This window comes from Tamandua tetradactyla, chromosome 9, assembly GCF_023851605.1.
Source record: "Tamandua tetradactyla isolate mTamTet1 chromosome 9, mTamTet1.pri, whole genome shotgun sequence".
Classification (NCBI taxonomy): Eukaryota; Metazoa; Chordata; class Mammalia; order Pilosa; family Myrmecophagidae; genus Tamandua; species Tamandua tetradactyla.
The window spans coordinates 34,316,683-34,334,453 of NC_135335.1; the positions used below are offsets into that span (position 1 = coordinate 34,316,683).

The window sequence follows — 17,771 nt, forward strand, 5'->3', positions numbered from 1 at the left end:
GGCACTTTGGCCAGCGCGTGACAATTTCTCTTAAGGGCTTTGATTGCAAACCCGGGAGTCTTCTGAAAAGTTGATTCTATTATCAGAAGTTTGGGAGACTGAGGCTGAAGGGCTGGTAGATGGGAAGTGGTTTGCCCAACGGCACACACGAGTCCGGGAAAGAGGCTGGATTTGCACCCAGAACCTCAGACGCCACGTCTGCTCTGGCTTACTGTCTCAGGTCCACCTGTCATGCACCCAGCCCTGTGCAACTGTGTGACATTGCACGAGCCACCTGAGTCCTAGCTTTCCCATCTGCAATAAACTGTCCTCCCCACGAAGCCTGCTGGAATAATTCAAGGGGCTGTTCACAAAGCTTTCAGAGGGGCTCGGCGAACTCAAATTCCTTTCCTTCCTTCCCAGCTCTGGGGGTCCTGGGAGGAGGGTGTGGGAAGGGGTATGGGTGAGGGGACTAATCAGAGTAGCTGCTGTTCTCCCCACATGCTCAGCTGCTCCCCTGCCCCTGCCCCCCACCCCCAGGTACAGTCACTGACTCCCAATTAGGGTCTCAGTGACTGCAAAGGCCAAAAGTAGGGCAGGCTGCTGGAAGAAGTAATGAGTGGCCCAGCCCTGGAAGGATGCAAATAGAGGTGATGCCGTTTGGGACTTCGGAAGGGAGGATACTCCCTGCCCTAATCAGTGATTGGCGGGGGGAAGGGGAGGCCTCGGCCTTGGTGAGCACAAACCTGCCCCACTCATGTTGCAGAAGGGGAAACTGAGGCTGGGACAGTCCAGGTGGATGTTTTGGGCAGCGTTTCAGCCAACTGGCTCCCACCACCCTTTGTGAGGGGCAAGGTCATGGGAGCCTGCTGCGTCTCCTTCCCCAGATTCCCAGACACTCCCCTACCAGCCAAATGTTTCTCATTACTTACTACATATAGACAATGCTAAAATAAAACACCCCCTTTGTTCTGGTTGTATTTTGGTGGCCTCTGTCCACCTCCCTCCTCTGTCGCCATCTGTTTCGGCAGCATGGCTTGTGTTCAAACTCTGGCGTCATTGTATATCACCTGTGTGAGCTTGAACAAGCTGCTTAACCTCTCTGTGCCGAATGTCCTCATGATGATATAGCACCCGCCTCCAATGACTGCGGGGAGGATCCAGTATGACCACACTAAATGCTCGGAACAGTGCCTGGCGTTTAGCGATGCTGTGTACGGTGCTGCCATTATCCCCCTGCCTTGGAATCTCTCCCAGCCTGGCCCACGCCTCCCTGTCTCAGAAGCCCCCCAGAGCCCACCATCCTCCCAGGACAAGGAAGAGCAATGCCCTGTGCACAACCCAGTGCACTGTGAGACCTCTGGACCTCAATTTCCCTGCCCCAGCCGAAAAAAAACCATACAGTGTAGTCACATACATCTGCTTACTCCCCTCCCGAGACAGGGAGCTCACTTCCACACTGTACGGCTCTTCTGCCTACCTGGAGCTGTGATTCCCCCAGTGGGCCTGGCCCTGCTGTCTGGGTCCCCAAACCCCCTCTCCACCCTGCCCTAGGTGTCCCTGTTTCTGGCCCCTTCCCTACCCAGGCTAAAGGGGTTCACTGGGTAGATCCATCACTTCCTACCAAGCCCCATGACTGAGCCCCTGAGACCTCATCTCCAAGCCCACTCTCTCCTGGGCCTCCTTTCTCTTCCTTGCTCCTAAGCTTACTCCCACCACAGGGCCTTTGCACTTGCTGTTCCCTCTGCCTGGAATACTCTTCCTCCAGAGCCCACCTCCTCCCCTGAATCCTTTTGTACCCTGTTACCCTATTTTTGTCTTCACTGCCCAACCTGCTTACTGAAATAATTCTTTACCATCTGCTTACTTGTTGTCTGTCTTCCATTAGAATATAAGCCCTGTGCAGACATGACATCATCTGTCTAGTTCACCTTATATTCCAGGGTGGGGGGAGGGGGGACCTCTAGGTTGGTGCCTTGTACCTAGCACTTTTTGAAAGAATGAATAAACCATTAAATCAATCAAAAGCAAGTGAGATCCTGCTCAGTGCTCCAAGCAGAAGTTGGCTTAGCCAACCCATGGTGAAAAAAACAAAAGCATATATCACTCCAGGTGCATTTAAATCATTTTATTTTTTACAAAAACTTCTTCCCCAACTCTCCGCACCCCCCACCCCGCTGCCCACTCCCAAGTCATTGCAAGCCCTGGTGGGACAGAGATTTACATGTGGGCACCAAACAGGCCCCCAGTGGTCTTTGCCACGCAGCCCCTTGACATGTTGTGCTTCCCGAGAGCCCTAAGAAAATCCCATATAGAAAAATACTTTACAAGGAATATGCTCTAATCTCAGCCAGAGAAAAAAATACAGCTTTTGGGGGGAAGGGGGGTTGAAGGGGCATGTCACAGGGGCTGTACCCAAAATGCATAGGCAGGCAGGAGGCTCACCAGGGAGGGGTGTCAGGAAAATGTCAAGTGTGGGATGAAAAATCCCCATGAGAAGCCAGAAGAAATATTGCATATGAGAAGGTCCAGGCGCAGCTGGGAGATCCGCCAGGCCCGGTTGCATACATCTGGGGGATGACAGAAGCCTTGAGCCCAAGGAGGAAGGGGGGAGCCTTAATCAGAGTCAGGATATATCTTCCCTCATCTGGAGTTCAGTTTTCCCAAGCCAAGAGGCCCCTGAGAGTGTGTCCTGTCCAGCCCTGTTACTTGGCAGATGCCCAGAGAGGTTGGGCCACCTGCCTAGGGTCACACAGCTATGGCTGCTGGCAGCCAGAACCCACATTTCTGCTGCACCCTCTCCTACCACCCTGGGCAGAGGGTTCTTGGCTTTTGCTTGATGCCCCTACGATGAATGGGTAGTACCCCCTCATCCTGGAGCAGACGTTTAAACAGGAGTTCAAGATAGCAGAGGCACTGGGCAACCCAACCGCCTGTGTGCAGGGCCCTCCAGGGTGGGGACCGAGGGGTAGGGGCTAGGGGCATGGAGGGAGGTTGAGGTGGGGAGGTAACCCCTTAGAGAGAGAATGTGGGCTGATTCAATGAAGATTGACCTGGCCTGGCGTGACAGTGAGATACAAATCTGCTCAGAAATGGCCCACCCCTTTAACTGTCCAGAGGGGCCTAAGAAGGAGGGTCACACAGCAAAAAAAAAAAAAAAAAGTGATAAAACCAGGGTGAGAAGAACAGGGCCTCGTCACCCCATCTGGTCCCTCGAGTAGAAGACCATTTTGGGGGGCCTCCAGGGGGCAGACACCCATGGAGGAGGAGGGCAGAGGTGGGAGAGGGCACTTTCTGTTCTCTGGAGATTGCCCTTAAGAGCTGGCCGGTGGCCAAACAAATCCCCAGACCTTGATGAACCCTGCCTGCCCTCCTCCATCCCAGAGTCCACCAGGTGGAGCTCTCAGGCCTTTCTCGAAATGCAAAGGGTTTCTAGCCTGTGGAAAACGAGGAACATGATTTTAAGGGATGCAGGTGCAAGACAAAATGTAACGTCTGTTTCAGCCCATCCCCTTCACTCTGTATCTGTGTGTCTGTGTTCCTCTCTCCCTCTCCTCCTCCTGCACTAATGTGGACACTGGAGAGGAGCTGTAAGAGCTTATCATATCCTATTCCATGGTTCCCCAATCTGCACCGAAATGAGGTGAGTGGAACGTCCTGGTTTTTCTGTCCCCAAACCACTCCCTCTCATGTTGCGTGGGATACAGGGCAGATGGGCCAGCAGTCACGGACACTGCAAAGAAGCAGGAGGGGCTAAGAGCCTAAAGCCTGACCCTGAGGGACCCCTGCCTCAAATCACAAAAGCTTCTGACCGGACTGGAGATGCCGGAAGGAAAGAACCACTGGGCACTGGAAATCAAAGGACGAGCCCTTCCTGGGATCACAGAGGCTCCAGCTCTGAGTCTCGGGCACGAGGATGCTTGGAATTGGAGAATCTCGGACCTGGCAGTCCCCAAACACCAGAGGGCTGGAAAACGGGAAGGAGCTGAGCCCCTACTCAGAGCTGCATCCTACTGTGACGTGGCCACCCTCACCCTAAATGCCACGGCGTCCTGATCCACACGGGACCTGGCCCATGTGGACGCAGCACCAGAATGCCATGCACTTCAGTCCCTGACTGCGCTGGGCGTATCCAGCTCCTGCTTGCTCACCTCCGGTGACGGGAAGCTCACTCCTCCCTTTCAGCGCATGGCTGTGACTAGGAGAATGTGCTCCCTACCCCGAGCTGGGCTTTGCCCTCCATGAGCCTTCCAAGGTGGCCCTGCAGAGACTCAAGGCAGCCCCCAAACCACTCCTCTCCAGGCTGAGCAGCTGGTCCCCGACTCTACCTGGGAGGCACTCTTCTGAGCCATCCCAGAGGCCCAGCTTTTGGCCAAAGACCCAGATGTCACTCCAGCTGGGGCAGGGACCTCTCTGCCTGACACCTGGTTGTCACAGAGCCAGGCAACAGAGACAAAGACCCATCCTGGACTCAGAGCCTGCCAGACGTTCAGATGGACAGATGGATGGCCACTTCTTCTCCAGCCCAGATACAGGTCCGGGAGCCAGGATCTGCCTGGCGGCTCCTTGACACACGCCGACTTCAGAGCATGCGGGGACTGCTGGGGCCTGGGGTTGGCAGGCTCCGGCCGGCCTGGGCCAGGGGGCTGCGGCTGACCACCAGTTCCAGGATTTCGCCCGCCTCAGCCAGGAGCGGCACCGCCAGGCAGCAGTCGAAGTCCCGCGTGCGAACACGGTTGACCTATAGTGCACGGACCATGGGGACAGAACCAGGGTTAGCTCAGCCTGGGATGTAAACGAGGGACCTGCCCCAGCCCAGACGCAAAGGTAAATCACACTCACAAATGGAGACACTCATGCTTCAGTTAACTCTCTTTCAATCCTTCTCGTTAGGTTTTAGCAAAGGGAAAGCCCTAGGGAGATGCTAACATAGCTTCCACTACGTCTCTAAGCCTTGCTTTTCTCCCTTCCTAACATAAGAAGGCAGACCACATACTCAGAGAGCCTCCTAGCTAGAATTTAGTGACCCCTACCTTGTTTCCATTTTTTTATTTGTGGTTTGCACTGGACTTTTGCTTTAAGCAAGGGGTGCTGGATTTGCATCCCTAATTGTGATTATACATTTCCTTTCAAAATAAGTTTTGGCTGAAAAAGCTGCATCCATTTAGAGAAAACATATATTCAGTAACTATTGTCCAAATATGGTGGAAATCACATGGAGGGAACGAGAGCAGGTGGAGGGTGGGAAAAAGTGGCCCATAGTGGCTGAGCCAAGGAGGCCCCTCAAGCTTTCTATCTGCTCACCCACATGTCCCTGGCCCCCTTGTAGCGAGGAGGGCCAGGCGACTAGTAATGACGAACAGGCTGTGAAGGTAAGTGTGGTAGTTAGATTCAGGTGTCGACTTGACCAGGTGAAGGCACCTAGTTCTGTTGCTGTGGACATGAGCCGATGGCGCGTGAACCTCATCTGTTGCTGATCACATCTGCAGTCGGCTAGGAGGCGTGCCTGCTGCAGTGAATGACTTTTGAGTTAATTGGCTGGTGCTTAAATGAGAGAGTTTAACAGAGTACAGCCTAAGCAGCTCAGCATACCTCATCTCAGTACTTGCAGTTCAGCCCAGGCCTTTGGTGATACAGAAAGAAATCACCCTGGGGAAAGTTGTTGGAACCCAGAGGCCTGGAGAGAAGTCCGGCAGAGATCACCCTGTACCTTCCCACGTAAGAAAGAACCTCAGTTGAAAGTTAGCTGCCTTTCCTCTAATGAAACTAATCCCCTTTTATCAGTTTCTAGTTCTAGTTCTATTAGAACTAATGAAATAAATCCCCTTTTATTAAAAGCCAATCTGTCTCTGGCGTGTTGCATTCCAGCAGCTAGCAAACTAGCAAAGTGATCGCATTGTTTATGGGTGAAGGTAGGAAGAAAACACACAAGTGGTCTTCCAGTCTTTTCCACTACTGTGGAGGTGAGGGGGGCATGAGGTTATTACAAAATGAGTCCTCCATCAGCAAGACCTCCACCCACCCTCGTGGACAATTTGTGTTTGTACATTAAGCTACTGAGATTTAGGGGCTGTTTGTTACTGCAACGTGACTTAGCTTAACCTGACTAATACAACTCACATTGCTCTGTCTTTTTTACAGTTAAGGAAGCTGAGGCTCAGAGAGGAGAAGTGACCTGCCCAAGACAGGGTACAGGTGGGGTTTCTTCCCCACCCTAGGGCTAGAGAGCAGCCCCACCCATCTGTGGTGTCCCTGACCCAGGATTACCTGAAGGACCCTGTCGAAGGGCCGGAGACCCCCACGCTGAGCTGGCCCATCTGGTCGCACGGTGTGGACATAGACACCCTTCTCCAGAAGGCCGTCTGAGACGCTGAAACCAAAGTCATTTCTCCTGGGGTCTTTGTGCAGGACCACCTGAGAGCAGAAGAAAGATGTTCCCTGGAACTTGGCCCTTGGCTGCCAGCTCCCTGCAGTAGCCCACATCCTTTGATCTGTCATTCCATGCCTCTGGGATACAGCCAGCACCCTTTCCAGCTGTATTCTCCCATGTCTTATTGCCCCAGAATGCTGCTTCTGATCTTTGACCATGTACCACACCCCCCCATTACCCCTTCAACAGATCCTCCAGTTCACAGCATTAAATCACAACAGAAACCCTTACAGAGGTATGTTCTTTACAGATCTTTTTCAATCCTCTTGCTTTCAGGAAGGAGGAAGCCTTAGTGGGAACTCGTATGTCTTTAACACTTGCTTGTTTCTCATCTTAACAAAGGGTAGACGATAGGATCAGAGACTTCATGGGATTATTCAATTGGGTTAGTGTTTTTTTCTCCCTCTGTCTTTTGTTTCTCTGCATAGACACTCATAGATGGCAAGAGATGCGGCCTTCTCATTTAAGGTAGAGTCGGGACTTTTTTTACTTTATATTCAATAACTTAAGTGGGGGGAGTAGTGAGTCTACTTAAAACATTAATTACCTAGTGTATATCCCATGTATGTGAGAGTCAGTGTGTTTCTCACCCAAATGACAGGAGTTTTAGAAAGTTCTCCCTTGTACAGAATCCCTGTCATGGGGTTGAGAAGGATGAGGCCCGGAGAGGACGGAGGACCCATCTAGAGTCACATGGCAAACCTGATGGCACCAGGACACGGGACCAGGCACCCTGTCCCCTCCCCCTCGGCCCCACCCCCACCCCATGCCCACCTTGTGCATCTCCAAGGGCCTCGGTAGCCGCAGCTCCTGCATCCCTTCAGGGGAAACATGTACCTCCCGGCCCCTCCGCCAGGGCCCTTGGTTAGGCCGGCCGTCGAGGGCCACACTCTGTACGGTGCCCATCATGATGGATGCCTGTGGGGACAGAACACACCCCTGTCCTCAGGCGGCCATTTATTCTCTCGCTTGCTTGATCAGTCACTGACTGGAACGTATGTACCAGCGTCGCAAGGCACAGTGTGACCAAAGAAGACACAGCCCCTCCTTGCCCACTGGGAGCTCCCTGTCCAGTGGTGGTGGGAGAGGGAAGTCAGCAAACCAGTCATGCAAACAAAAAGAATAAGAATCGTTAACAGTTACACGGCCCTGTTATTTTCTCCATTTTACAGATGAGGAAACTGAGGCTCAGAAAGATAAAGATTTGAATCCAGAGTCTGGCTCCAAAGTCAGGGCTCTTAACCTTTCTGCTGTATTACTTACTGCAAAAATAGTAAGATTAGAATTATATGCTGCAATAAATTGCTACAGGGGCAAGGTTCAGAGGTGAGAGCATAGGACAGGCAGATCCCAAGTCAGAGTGGTCCAAGTAGCTTCTCTGATCTGAGATCTGAGAGATGAGCAAGAAGAGGGGGAGGGAAGAGAGTCCCAGGCAGTGCCAGAGAGCTGAAGACCCTGAGACTGGAGGGGGCACGGCACTGGATGAGGCGGGAGCGGGCAGAGACTGGGATGAGGCTGGAAGGAGTGTGACTTGGAACAAGCCTGGGGGCATGGCTGGGGATGAGCCTGGAGGGGCAGGGCCTGAGATGAGGCTGGAGGGGTGTGGCCTGGGCTGAGCCTGGAGGGGTGGGGCCTGGGATGGGCCTGGAGGGGTTGGCCTGGGCTAAACCTGGAAGGGTGGGGCCTGGGATGGGCCTGGAGGGGTGGAACCTGGGATGAGGCTGGAGGGGCGGGGCCAGGGATGAGGCTGGAGGGGCAGGGCCTGGGATGAGGCTGGGGATGAGGCTGGAGGGCCCCAAGGACTCAATCCTGTAGTGTCCCGTAGGCTGTAGTAAGAAATGTTAACTTTATCCCAAGAGCAACAGAGAGCCATTGAAGGAATTAAGCCAGGGTGGGAGAAGGTGATTGCAGATTTAAAAGCACCCTCAGGCTGCTGGGCAGAGACTGGGTTGCAGAGGGTGATGAAGGAAACCTGTAGGGGGTAGACCTGTTAGGGCCACTCTAGCTGTCCAAGCAAAAGACGACTGTTGCCTGGACAAAGAAGGGGAAAAGCAGCAGGTTGTGACATATCTAGGAGATGAATCGACAGTCATGCTCAGCGAGGGGTGGGCAGATAAATACCCTACTTGAGCAAGAGTATATCCCTGAGGGAAATTCATTCAAGTCTGGCTGGGGTGGGGGAGAGGGGAGGGGCAGGCATCATTCTCACAGGTGATATACAATTTCCTCGGCACAGGTATCTCCCTGGCCTAGAAACATCTCTCTTGCTGACCATCAGAGTATCTGACTTTCCACTTTAGGTCACAATTCTGTCTAACGTCAGGGGGGAAGAAAAACGTTTCAGCCTTCTAGCAATTCCCCAAGGGAAGGCAGATTATGATAACAGCTGTTTTACGGTCGGGCAAGGAAGACAGGAAGACAGTGGAATGGGTACTGAACAGCACTTTTATCAGATCTTATAACTGGTCCTTACCCAGAAAGCCGAGATCCAAAAGAAAAGATCAGAGACTCGGAATCTTGGGATAACACAATTATTAAAAATTAGAATTAAGGACTCTAGGTATCATCCACTCAAGGATTCCTCAAATTGTAGAATTGTAGGATGATACAGGAGCTCACAGCACCCTCCAAACGCAGAGAGAAGAGATGGTAGATAAAATTTTAAAAAATAAACATCTCAAAAACATGAAAGAAATTCAGAGCCAAGCATGAGAGGAAATAAATCATTTGGCTTATGCAAAGGTAACAGCATCACATTGTGCTGGCCTATAGGAGTTCATGGGACCAGATATATACATTAGGGGTTGGGATCTCCATTCATGGAGAAGAGGCTGAGGAGTGTCCTCTCATGGCTGAATGGGGACTAGAAAATGTATATTCACAGCAGCAGAGGGCATAGAAGGGAGCCACCAGGACTGCAGTGATTGGGGGGAAATTATTTGTGGGAAACTAAAAACCTTAGCTTGACTTCTGCATGAGCCAGAATTTGCCTTCCATGAATAGTGTAGAGATGCTGAGTTGAAAAATTGACATTAAGAACTGATCTGGAACTGGTGAAGTTCAAAGGCCCCTGCAAAGACACATGAGAAATGACCCCAGAGATGCTTCGAAACCTAGAGCACATGCAGAATGCGTACAGAATTAACTACTGCTGAAAGTAAACTCAGTGATGTCCACAGACATAACAAATAGGAGACGTCATATGCAGGGAACTAGAAATAATAGAGAAACCAAAAGGAACTTTAAAATCAGTCTGTTTAAAAATACAGAAAAATAAGAAAATAAAGAGCCAAAGACATTAAGGGAAAAGACGATGAAGATTTAAAAAGTAAAAAGAAGTTATGGAAATAAAAAATGTAGAAATTGAAATACAATAGCTAGGAAATGGCGTAAGCAGTAGACTAAATGCAGCTGAGGAAAGAATTAGTGAACTGGAAGACAACTCAAGGAAAGGAAAGGAAAACACGGTGCAGGAAAAATATGAAAGAAAAGTTAAGAGACACAGAGGATAGAATAAGACATTCCAATGCAAACCTAATAGAAGACACAAAAGGAGACAATAAAGGAGAGGCAATATTTATAAAAATAATGGAAATTTTCCAGAATAGAAGGAAAAATGATTCATCTGACTGAAAAAAAAAATCAGACTGAGCCTCTCATAACACAAATACAAACTCATACTGAGACACATCAGAGCAAAAAAAAACAGTCACCACAGATAAAGAGAAATACTGAAAGCTACTGGAAAGAAAGGACCTATTGCTTTAGAAGGAATAACAATGAACCTACAGCAGCAATGACAGTCGCCAGAAGACAATGGAATATTGTCAAAGCCCTAAGGAAAATGTGATTTTCATACCCAACCAAAGTGTCATACAGAGTTGTGCTGAAATCAAGACATTTTCTGGGGAAAAAAAAAAAAAAAACCCTAAGAGTTTATTCACTGATAGAGCTTCCAAAGGATGCATTCAGAAGGAAAGATTGGGATACAAGAAGGAGTGGTGAGCTGACAAATCTAAATAAGCATGGACCAAAGCCTCATGTCATTCATTAGGAGTAATTTATAAACATATTGGGGAATGGGAGCATTGTCAAGTGCTTGTCTTATTCAGAGTAGGACAAAAGTATTGATTAGACTTTGTTAGAAAAATCAGGTTAAGAAAAGAGCTGAAATTTTAAGGCAAGGTTCAAAAGGCAGTATTATGGTCTATCCATATAATGCAATAATATTCAGTCATAAAAAATGAAGTACTGATACATTCAATGGCATCCGTGAACCTTGAAAACATGCTAAATGAAAGAAGCCAGACACAATAGGCCATATATTTTGTGTCCCAATGATATGAACTATGCAGACTAGGAAACTCCACAGAGACAGAAAGCAGGTAACAGCTGCCAGGGGATGTAGGGAACAGTAGATTGGAAGGTATGGGGTATCTGTATGGGGTATGGAATTATTCTGAAATTATATAGCGGTGATGGACACACAACATTGTGAATCTACTAAAAAAAAAACACTAAACCTTACACTTGAAAAATGGTTAAAGTTAATTTTATACTATGCAAATTTTATTTCAATAAGAAAATTTATCTCAAAAAAATCAGTGTTATTACAAAGGAACTGGACACAAATTACAAGAGACTTAAAGGACACCACAACCAGTTGCCAAAAATAGATTAGACCCTGGTTTGGACAAACCAGGTGTCAAGGGCAGTTAGGAGTGAAAGGAGGAAATCTGAATACAGCCTTGGTATTAGTAGAAATAGAAATAGACGGCAATAATAAAATGGAGTCAATCGACTAATAAACAACACTATCAGGAATAAAAAAGGTGGAAAAGTACAGAGAAAGCAAAGGTTTAAAGTAACTCAGATCTTCCTGAGATCATTCCCTCCAGGGCAGCCCACCCCATTAGGAGGACCCCCCCACCCCCACCCTTCAAGCTTCCGAGTCATCACTGGCATCATCATCCACCCACTTCCACAGGGCACACCCATAACCACGTCCCTGTGTCACACATGCAGTGTGCACACTCAGACACCTTGCATCTGTGCATGCATAAGCATGCTCACAGCCATGCACGCCCGCCTGCTCCCAAAGCAGCTCTGCCGATGTCAAACATGACCACGTGTCCACACCCCCTGACGTGCGAGGCCACGGTCCTCTCCGTTGAGCTTGCACATGCATCTGTGCACGGGGCACACGTGTATAGAGACATTTTTACACGGACAAAGGTGCCCAGGTAAGTGTGCACACACACACACACACACACACACACACACACGGGTGGCACACATGCACGGTCCCCTCCCCATGCTCGCCTCCCAGAGCCACACGGGCCAGGTGCGCCCCCGCAGGGCTGCGGGGTGGAGGCGTCGTACCTCCAGTTCCCTCAGCAGCTCCGTCTGACCGCATGACTCCAGGTCTTCGAGAGCTTCCCCAAACACACGCCAGAAGCCCTCCTCCCGGGCGGGGGTGGGGACCGGGCTGTAACGTAGGAACCAGAGAGGGTCAACTCCTGGCAGGCAGGTGGGGCAGACAGGCAGGTGGGGAGCTGAGGAGTCTTCGGGATCCCCAGGGTCCAGCGCTGGGCTCGAGGGACCACGGGGCAGGCGGGCAGGCAGGCAGGCGTCCTCCGTGGTAGTGCTGGGGCCCCGGGGTAGTGGTTGGTGACACAGAATGGGGGGAAGATGCAGTTAGGGGCGACCAGGACTCTCGGTGGCCAGTTAGAACAGGGGCGGATGAGACGGGGTGGAGAGCGGTGACACAGGACGCCTGGGAAGAGAGACAGACAGACAGACGAACAGACAGACAGAGAGGAAATCCACAGTGTAACCCCCAGAGGACGGCCCCTGGCCCCACCCAGACACATGGCATTGCAGGACAGTGACAGGGAAAGAGCTGGAGCCAGCAAAGACAGAGAGACGGATGGAGAGGATGGAGCATTCGTGCTGGGGAAGGGACTGAGGCCACCCCAGAACTCACATCACTGGTTGGATAAGCCCATCATTGGTTCAAAAATTAAGCCTCACTGGAATGATGACAATGCACATTTTCACACTTGAGAATTTACCAGGCCATTTGCTATGACGTTTATAGAGCATGCCGTGGTTTGCAAAGCACATTCTCTTTTACAAAGGCATGAAGGCTTTACTCTAATATGGGAGTCTGAGGGGCAAATAGTTGCCTCCTTCCCTTCCTATTTTACAGATGAGAAAACTGAGGCTGAAGGAAATTCATGTCATTCAAGTCAATTCTACAGACCTTCCCTGAGCCGGGCCCTCTACTGAGCAAGGGATGTGAAGCTGAGTCAAGTGTGGCTTCTGTTCTTGCGGAGCTGATTACTCATTCACTAAGTATCTATGAGCATCTATGGATGCCAGGTATTGAAATAGGGGGGCCACATAGAAGAGACTATAACCAGGTGGTTAATCACAAGATGGGCCGTGTCACTAGGAGAGGCCATGGGCACCAGAGGAAGAAAGGACACAGAAATTCCTACTGCCTAAGAAAGTCAGGGAAGCTTCCCAGAGGCAGGGGAATTTGAGCTGGATTTTGAGGGATGAATAGAAGTTTGCCAGGAAAGATGCAGAAGGGTATTCTAGGCAGATGGAACTGCCTGAACAAACAGCATAGGTGGGTAGGGCAGATGAGGAACAGCATTTCTCCACAGGGCCTGCTCTCTGCATGAGGCTTCCCCTCCAAGGAATGAGGCTGAAGCATTTAATGCTAACACTAAGAAAACAATGACACCCCCAGCTCAGGATTTGATGCCCAGTGACCCAAGGGTCTTTCCAAGGGCCATCAAGCAATCTGGGCTAAGTCAGGTGGGTCTGGGATCGACTTCTGAGTCTGCTGCTGCTCTTCAGAGAACAGGAGATTATGAGACTTGAAAAGGCCAAACCAGGCTGCTTGCCCCCTCCACCCCTCTGCCCTGCTGTGCCCTCCTCCCTGGATGCCTTTCCCCATCTCCACTTGGCTGAGATGACTCTGCTCAATGCTTCCTCTTCCAGGAGGGCCCCCGCCTTGGAGGCTGGATCAGACTCTCATTCCCCTACCCCACCTTGGCACGAGGGCCAGCTACCCTCACCCATCGCAGCCAGGAAACCAAGGCTGCCTCCCACTTCGTAGGGTTCCCACCACAGACCTAGCTGGTGGCTCCCAGTCATCCTCCTCTTCCTCTTCCTCCTCCTCCTCTTCCTCCTCCTCAGGGAAGCTCTCGTTGGCAGGGGCCGGGGTATAGCTCAGCCTCCGGGGATCAGTGAGTGGGGGGCTGCTTCTCAGCCGGCTGGGCCGCCACTCCTGGGGACTCCCACCCCGAGCTGCTGCCTGTGGAGTGTAGGAACCTGGCGAGCGAAGAGAGAGAGGTGTCTGCATCCTTGCCCTTCTCCCTGCCCCATTTCAGCCGAGCTGGGTGACCTTGGGTAGGTCCCTGTCCCTCTCTGGTCCTGTGTGGCTATCCAGAGCCCCTTCGGAGACCCTGCCGCACTGTCCCTTCCCCAGAATCCCCCAGTCTCTTTATTATCCAGCATAAAGAGTTAACACTTGGGTTCCAGGACCCTGCCCCAGCTCCATTGGGTTTGGCTTGGCCAACCCCCTGTTCGAATGGGAGGTTTAGTGTTTTGACCACCTCCCACCCCTGCTTTTGGGAGCACTGACATCCTGCCCCAAGGCATGAGCTGAGACATTCACCAAAAGCTCAGGATGGGGAAGCAGAGCCCCAGGGAGGGCAGAGTCCAGCCAGTGAAGAGCAGGGCTAGGAGGCCACCCAGAGGCTTACCCTCCAGCTAGTTCCCCAAGTTGGGCCTCAGGGAGTCCCTGAAGCCCTATAGATCACAGAACCCAGAAGGCCAGCCTCCCCTGAGGCCACCGCAGGTTTCAGCATGCATGAACTTGGGAGCTCGCGGCCACCCCAAGCTGAGTCCTGCAGGATGAGTTCATTGGATGCAAAGGACTCTCTGCCTTCCTGTCTTCAACTGGGTGCAATGAACATTAACTTGGGCACACGCCGTATGCCAGGCAATGGGCTGGGTTTGAGGAATACAGCCTGCGTCAGTTCTACTTGTCCCCTGCCTCACGGTGGGGAAATTGGAATAACCCATTGCAGAGCTGGGGATGTGCAGAGGTAAGTGGGCCATGCTCAGGAAAAGGGTGTCTCGAGGACAGAGCTCCAGGAGAGGAGTGACAGGAAGATTAGGCAGCAGGGGAACAGCCCCTGCAGCAGCTGGGGAGACCTGGAGTGAGAGCGTGCTGTGTACCCCAGGGCCCTGAGGTGTTACCTAGGCCCCCAAAGCCACCCTCGGTGGCCGAGCTGTCCCAAGACTCTACAGCACTGTCCACACTGGGCACAGCAGGCGAGAACCGGCTTGCCAGCAGCAGGCCACCTTTGAGTGTTTCTGGCGGCTCCGTGTCAGCATCACTGGCCTCACTAAGGCTCCCTGACTTGCAGGGCGGGAGGGGGCCTGGGAAGAGAAGGAGGATGCTGGTCACTGCCTCTGGTCTCCAGGCCCAGACGACAATAGGAGACACCAAGATGTCTGGTGCGTCTCAGTTTCCCCACTTCAGTCTGGTTTGGAAACTCACAGGCACTGAGGCCGGCTGGGCAAGTCAACAATCACCTGGGACATGGCGCACTAATAAGCATCCCTCTTTCACGAATGGGGAAACTGAGGCTCGGGGAGGCTGAACAACATGCCCAAGTCACATGGTGAGCAACAGGGGGAGCCAAGATCAGAAGACTCCCAAAGCACAGGCTTTGGAGACATCTCCAGGGGAAACTGAGGCACAAATGGGCTATAGCAGGCACCCTAAGAGGCAGGAAAAATGAGATGATGACATCTCTGTCCCACGCCAGCTGCATGACCTGGGGTGCTCCCTTCTCTGAGTCTTGGTTTCTTTGGCTGCACCAGGCAGCCTCCCACCTCCACAGGGTCATGGTGAGGATTTGGTGAGATGGCACATGCAAAGCCAGGTGCAGAAGTGGAGATTTCCCTTCCTAAGTGGGCTGGGCAGTCCCCAGGGCATGGGGCGAGTCTCACGGTCCAGCTGCTTCTTGATCTTCAGCGTGACGGTTTCGCCAGCCACCTGCAGAAGGTGGATGGCCTCACTCAGCGGCCGACCCTTGAGGCTAACACTGTTGATAGCGAGGATGCGATCCCCCACATGGATGGCGCCCGTCCTAGGGAGGGGGTACAGGGCAAGGAATGGGAATTAAATGTCAAGGGCCTCAGACAGAAGCTGTGCCCATGGGGAACCCAGAAGAGCCAAAGGGATCAAAGCCTGGTAAACCCCAGGCTTCGTCCAACAACAACAAAAAGGCAAGTATGATCTTGGGTTGCATTAACAGAGGTATAAAGTCTAGAATTTGGGAGGGGATTCTGAGTCCTATCTTACTCAGAAGTTAGATTCTGGAACCAGAGTCTGGGATGACTTTTCAGAATGGTTTCATGAGGGAATTGAGACTCAGGGAAGTTAAGTAATATACACTAGGTATATGAACTTGGGCTGGTTTCTTAACTTCCCTGAGTCTTGGTTCTATTATCTGTAAAATGAGAATAATAGTACTCATTTATCAAATTTAACTGAGGGATGGATGAGTGGAATGGGTTCACATTTCACCTCCAGGCAGAAAGCCTTGGGTAGACTTTTCCTCTCCCTGGGCCTCAGTTTCCCCACCTGGAGAATGAGCATAATCACCAAGGTCAAGCCTCAGGAGAGGGGGCAGGGTGGGGAGGGACTAACAAACCAGGCAGTAGCATTATTCTGGCCCAGTAACTTCCTATCTTGGATGCCCTTTAGGATTACCTGAAGAGCTTTTTAAAACTTATAAATGCCTGACCTCTACCCCAGACCAATCAAATAGGATCTCTTCAGGTGTGGCTAAGGTGGCAATTCTAAGGTGCAACCGAGGTTGTGAGTGGAGAGAGAAGCTGCTTTGGGTGCTGAGAACACACCTGGATTGGGAGAGAAGGAGGCAGAGGACTGGGGTTGGGGGTCTTGAACCCCAAATGTGGATGTCGTCTCTGGGGAGGCAGGTCCCAGCGGGTGTGCCCTCGTGTCCAGCACTGCCCAGCCCAGAGCCTGCCCCCCCCCAGGAGATGGGCAGTGAGCCAGGGAATGATGAATTCAGGGAGGGGAGGCTGTCCAGAGCAGCAACCACCAGCACATGAAATGTGGCTATACTGAAAAGAGATGTGCCGCAAGTGTAAAGTGCACACTGGATTCAGAAGTGTCAGTATAAAAAAGAATGCAAAGTAATTTGTATATTGATTGTACTCTGGAATAAATATACGATTGATTTTGCTTCTGTGTACTTTCCTAACGAGACTACTAGAAAATGTATAATTAAATTTGCGACTTGGGTGGTGTTTTTCTTAGGCAGCGCTCAGCTAGATCAGTCACACAAGGCGGGTGGTTTGTCCATTGCGTTCCCAGTGCCAAGGAGGGGAGGGCACACAGCACGTACTCGGTAAATGCGCAAGTTGGTGAAGCCTTCTGGGCTCAGAATGCGCCTGCATTCTATCAGGTGTCCAGCAGGGGGCGCGCCAGGAGCAGGGACACTGACAGCCCCTGTTGCTTGAGCCTCAGGCTCAGACTTCAGAATCCCTTCTGTCCTTCCCACTCCACCGCAAGCTCCTTGCTGTGCTGTGTACCCCTCCAGGGGCCCATCCTGCTCCTTCATCCCTGGCCAGGTTCCCACTTTACAGCCAGCTCCTCTCCCTGTGGGGAGCTCACCCTATCCCCGCCAGCCTGATTCATCCCGGCACCTTTCTGGAAAAAAGCACGCACTCTGCCCCCAAATGCCTTATAATGCCAGCATTCCAGAAACTGCAGTCTCCAGGTACGGGGGGAGCAGAGAGCGATCGATGCATGTTTATCCAGCACGTATCTGGGGACAGGACTTCTCCTGGGGCTGGTCTGTTTCTGCTCTGGTAGGCAGGGGTTAACACACTCATTTTACAGATAAGGAAACTGAGGCACAGAGAGGGAGGGGACCGGCCCGATGTCATGCAGAGCACCGATGTTGGAGAAAATGCCAGAACCCAGTTTGGCTGGTCCCAAGGCCTAGCTACTGTCCACCCAAGGGTTCCCCCGACCACCCTCTGCGTGCCCCTGAAGCCCTGGCCCACCTCTCAGCCAGACCGCGCTTGGTGAGGCCCGAGATGACAATGGGGTCAAAGGGCTCCTCGGTGCCCGAGATGGTGATGCCCAGGGGCCCGCCGTAGCGTTTCAGCTCCACCGTGTAGCTGATGGCACCCGTGGTCTCCTGCTCATCTGCAAGGGTGGGGACCCATCAGGGGTGGGGCTTTGCAGGGCCCCCAGGAGCTGGAGGCTCCCAGACTCCATTGTTCACTCAAGGAG

The 17,771-nt window shown here is 51.8% G+C and overlaps 1 protein-coding gene across 1 annotated transcript in view; it reads right to left on the bottom strand.

Moving 5' to 3' along the window:
* Nucleotides 1-2,230: 2,230 nt before the first annotated feature.
* The window catches only part of GRIP2 (glutamate receptor interacting protein 2), a 44,813-nt gene continuing 29,272 nt past the window's right edge, over nucleotides 2,231-17,771 (bottom strand). The window contains exons 17-24 of the mRNA XM_077115090.1: nucleotides 17,540-17,684; nucleotides 15,449-15,588; nucleotides 14,690-14,872; nucleotides 13,558-13,756; nucleotides 11,792-11,897; nucleotides 7,184-7,327; nucleotides 6,247-6,393; nucleotides 2,231-4,720 (exon numbers count right to left, since the gene is read on the bottom strand). Coding sequence (XP_076971205.1) covers nucleotides 4,562-4,720; nucleotides 6,247-6,393; nucleotides 7,184-7,327; nucleotides 11,792-11,897; nucleotides 13,558-13,756; nucleotides 14,690-14,872; nucleotides 15,449-15,588; nucleotides 17,540-17,684 — 1,223 coding nt within the window. The 3' untranslated portion in view covers nucleotides 2,231-4,561. The remainder of the gene's footprint in view (nucleotides 4,721-6,246; nucleotides 6,394-7,183; nucleotides 7,328-11,791; nucleotides 11,898-13,557; nucleotides 13,757-14,689; nucleotides 14,873-15,448; nucleotides 15,589-17,539; nucleotides 17,685-17,771) is intronic.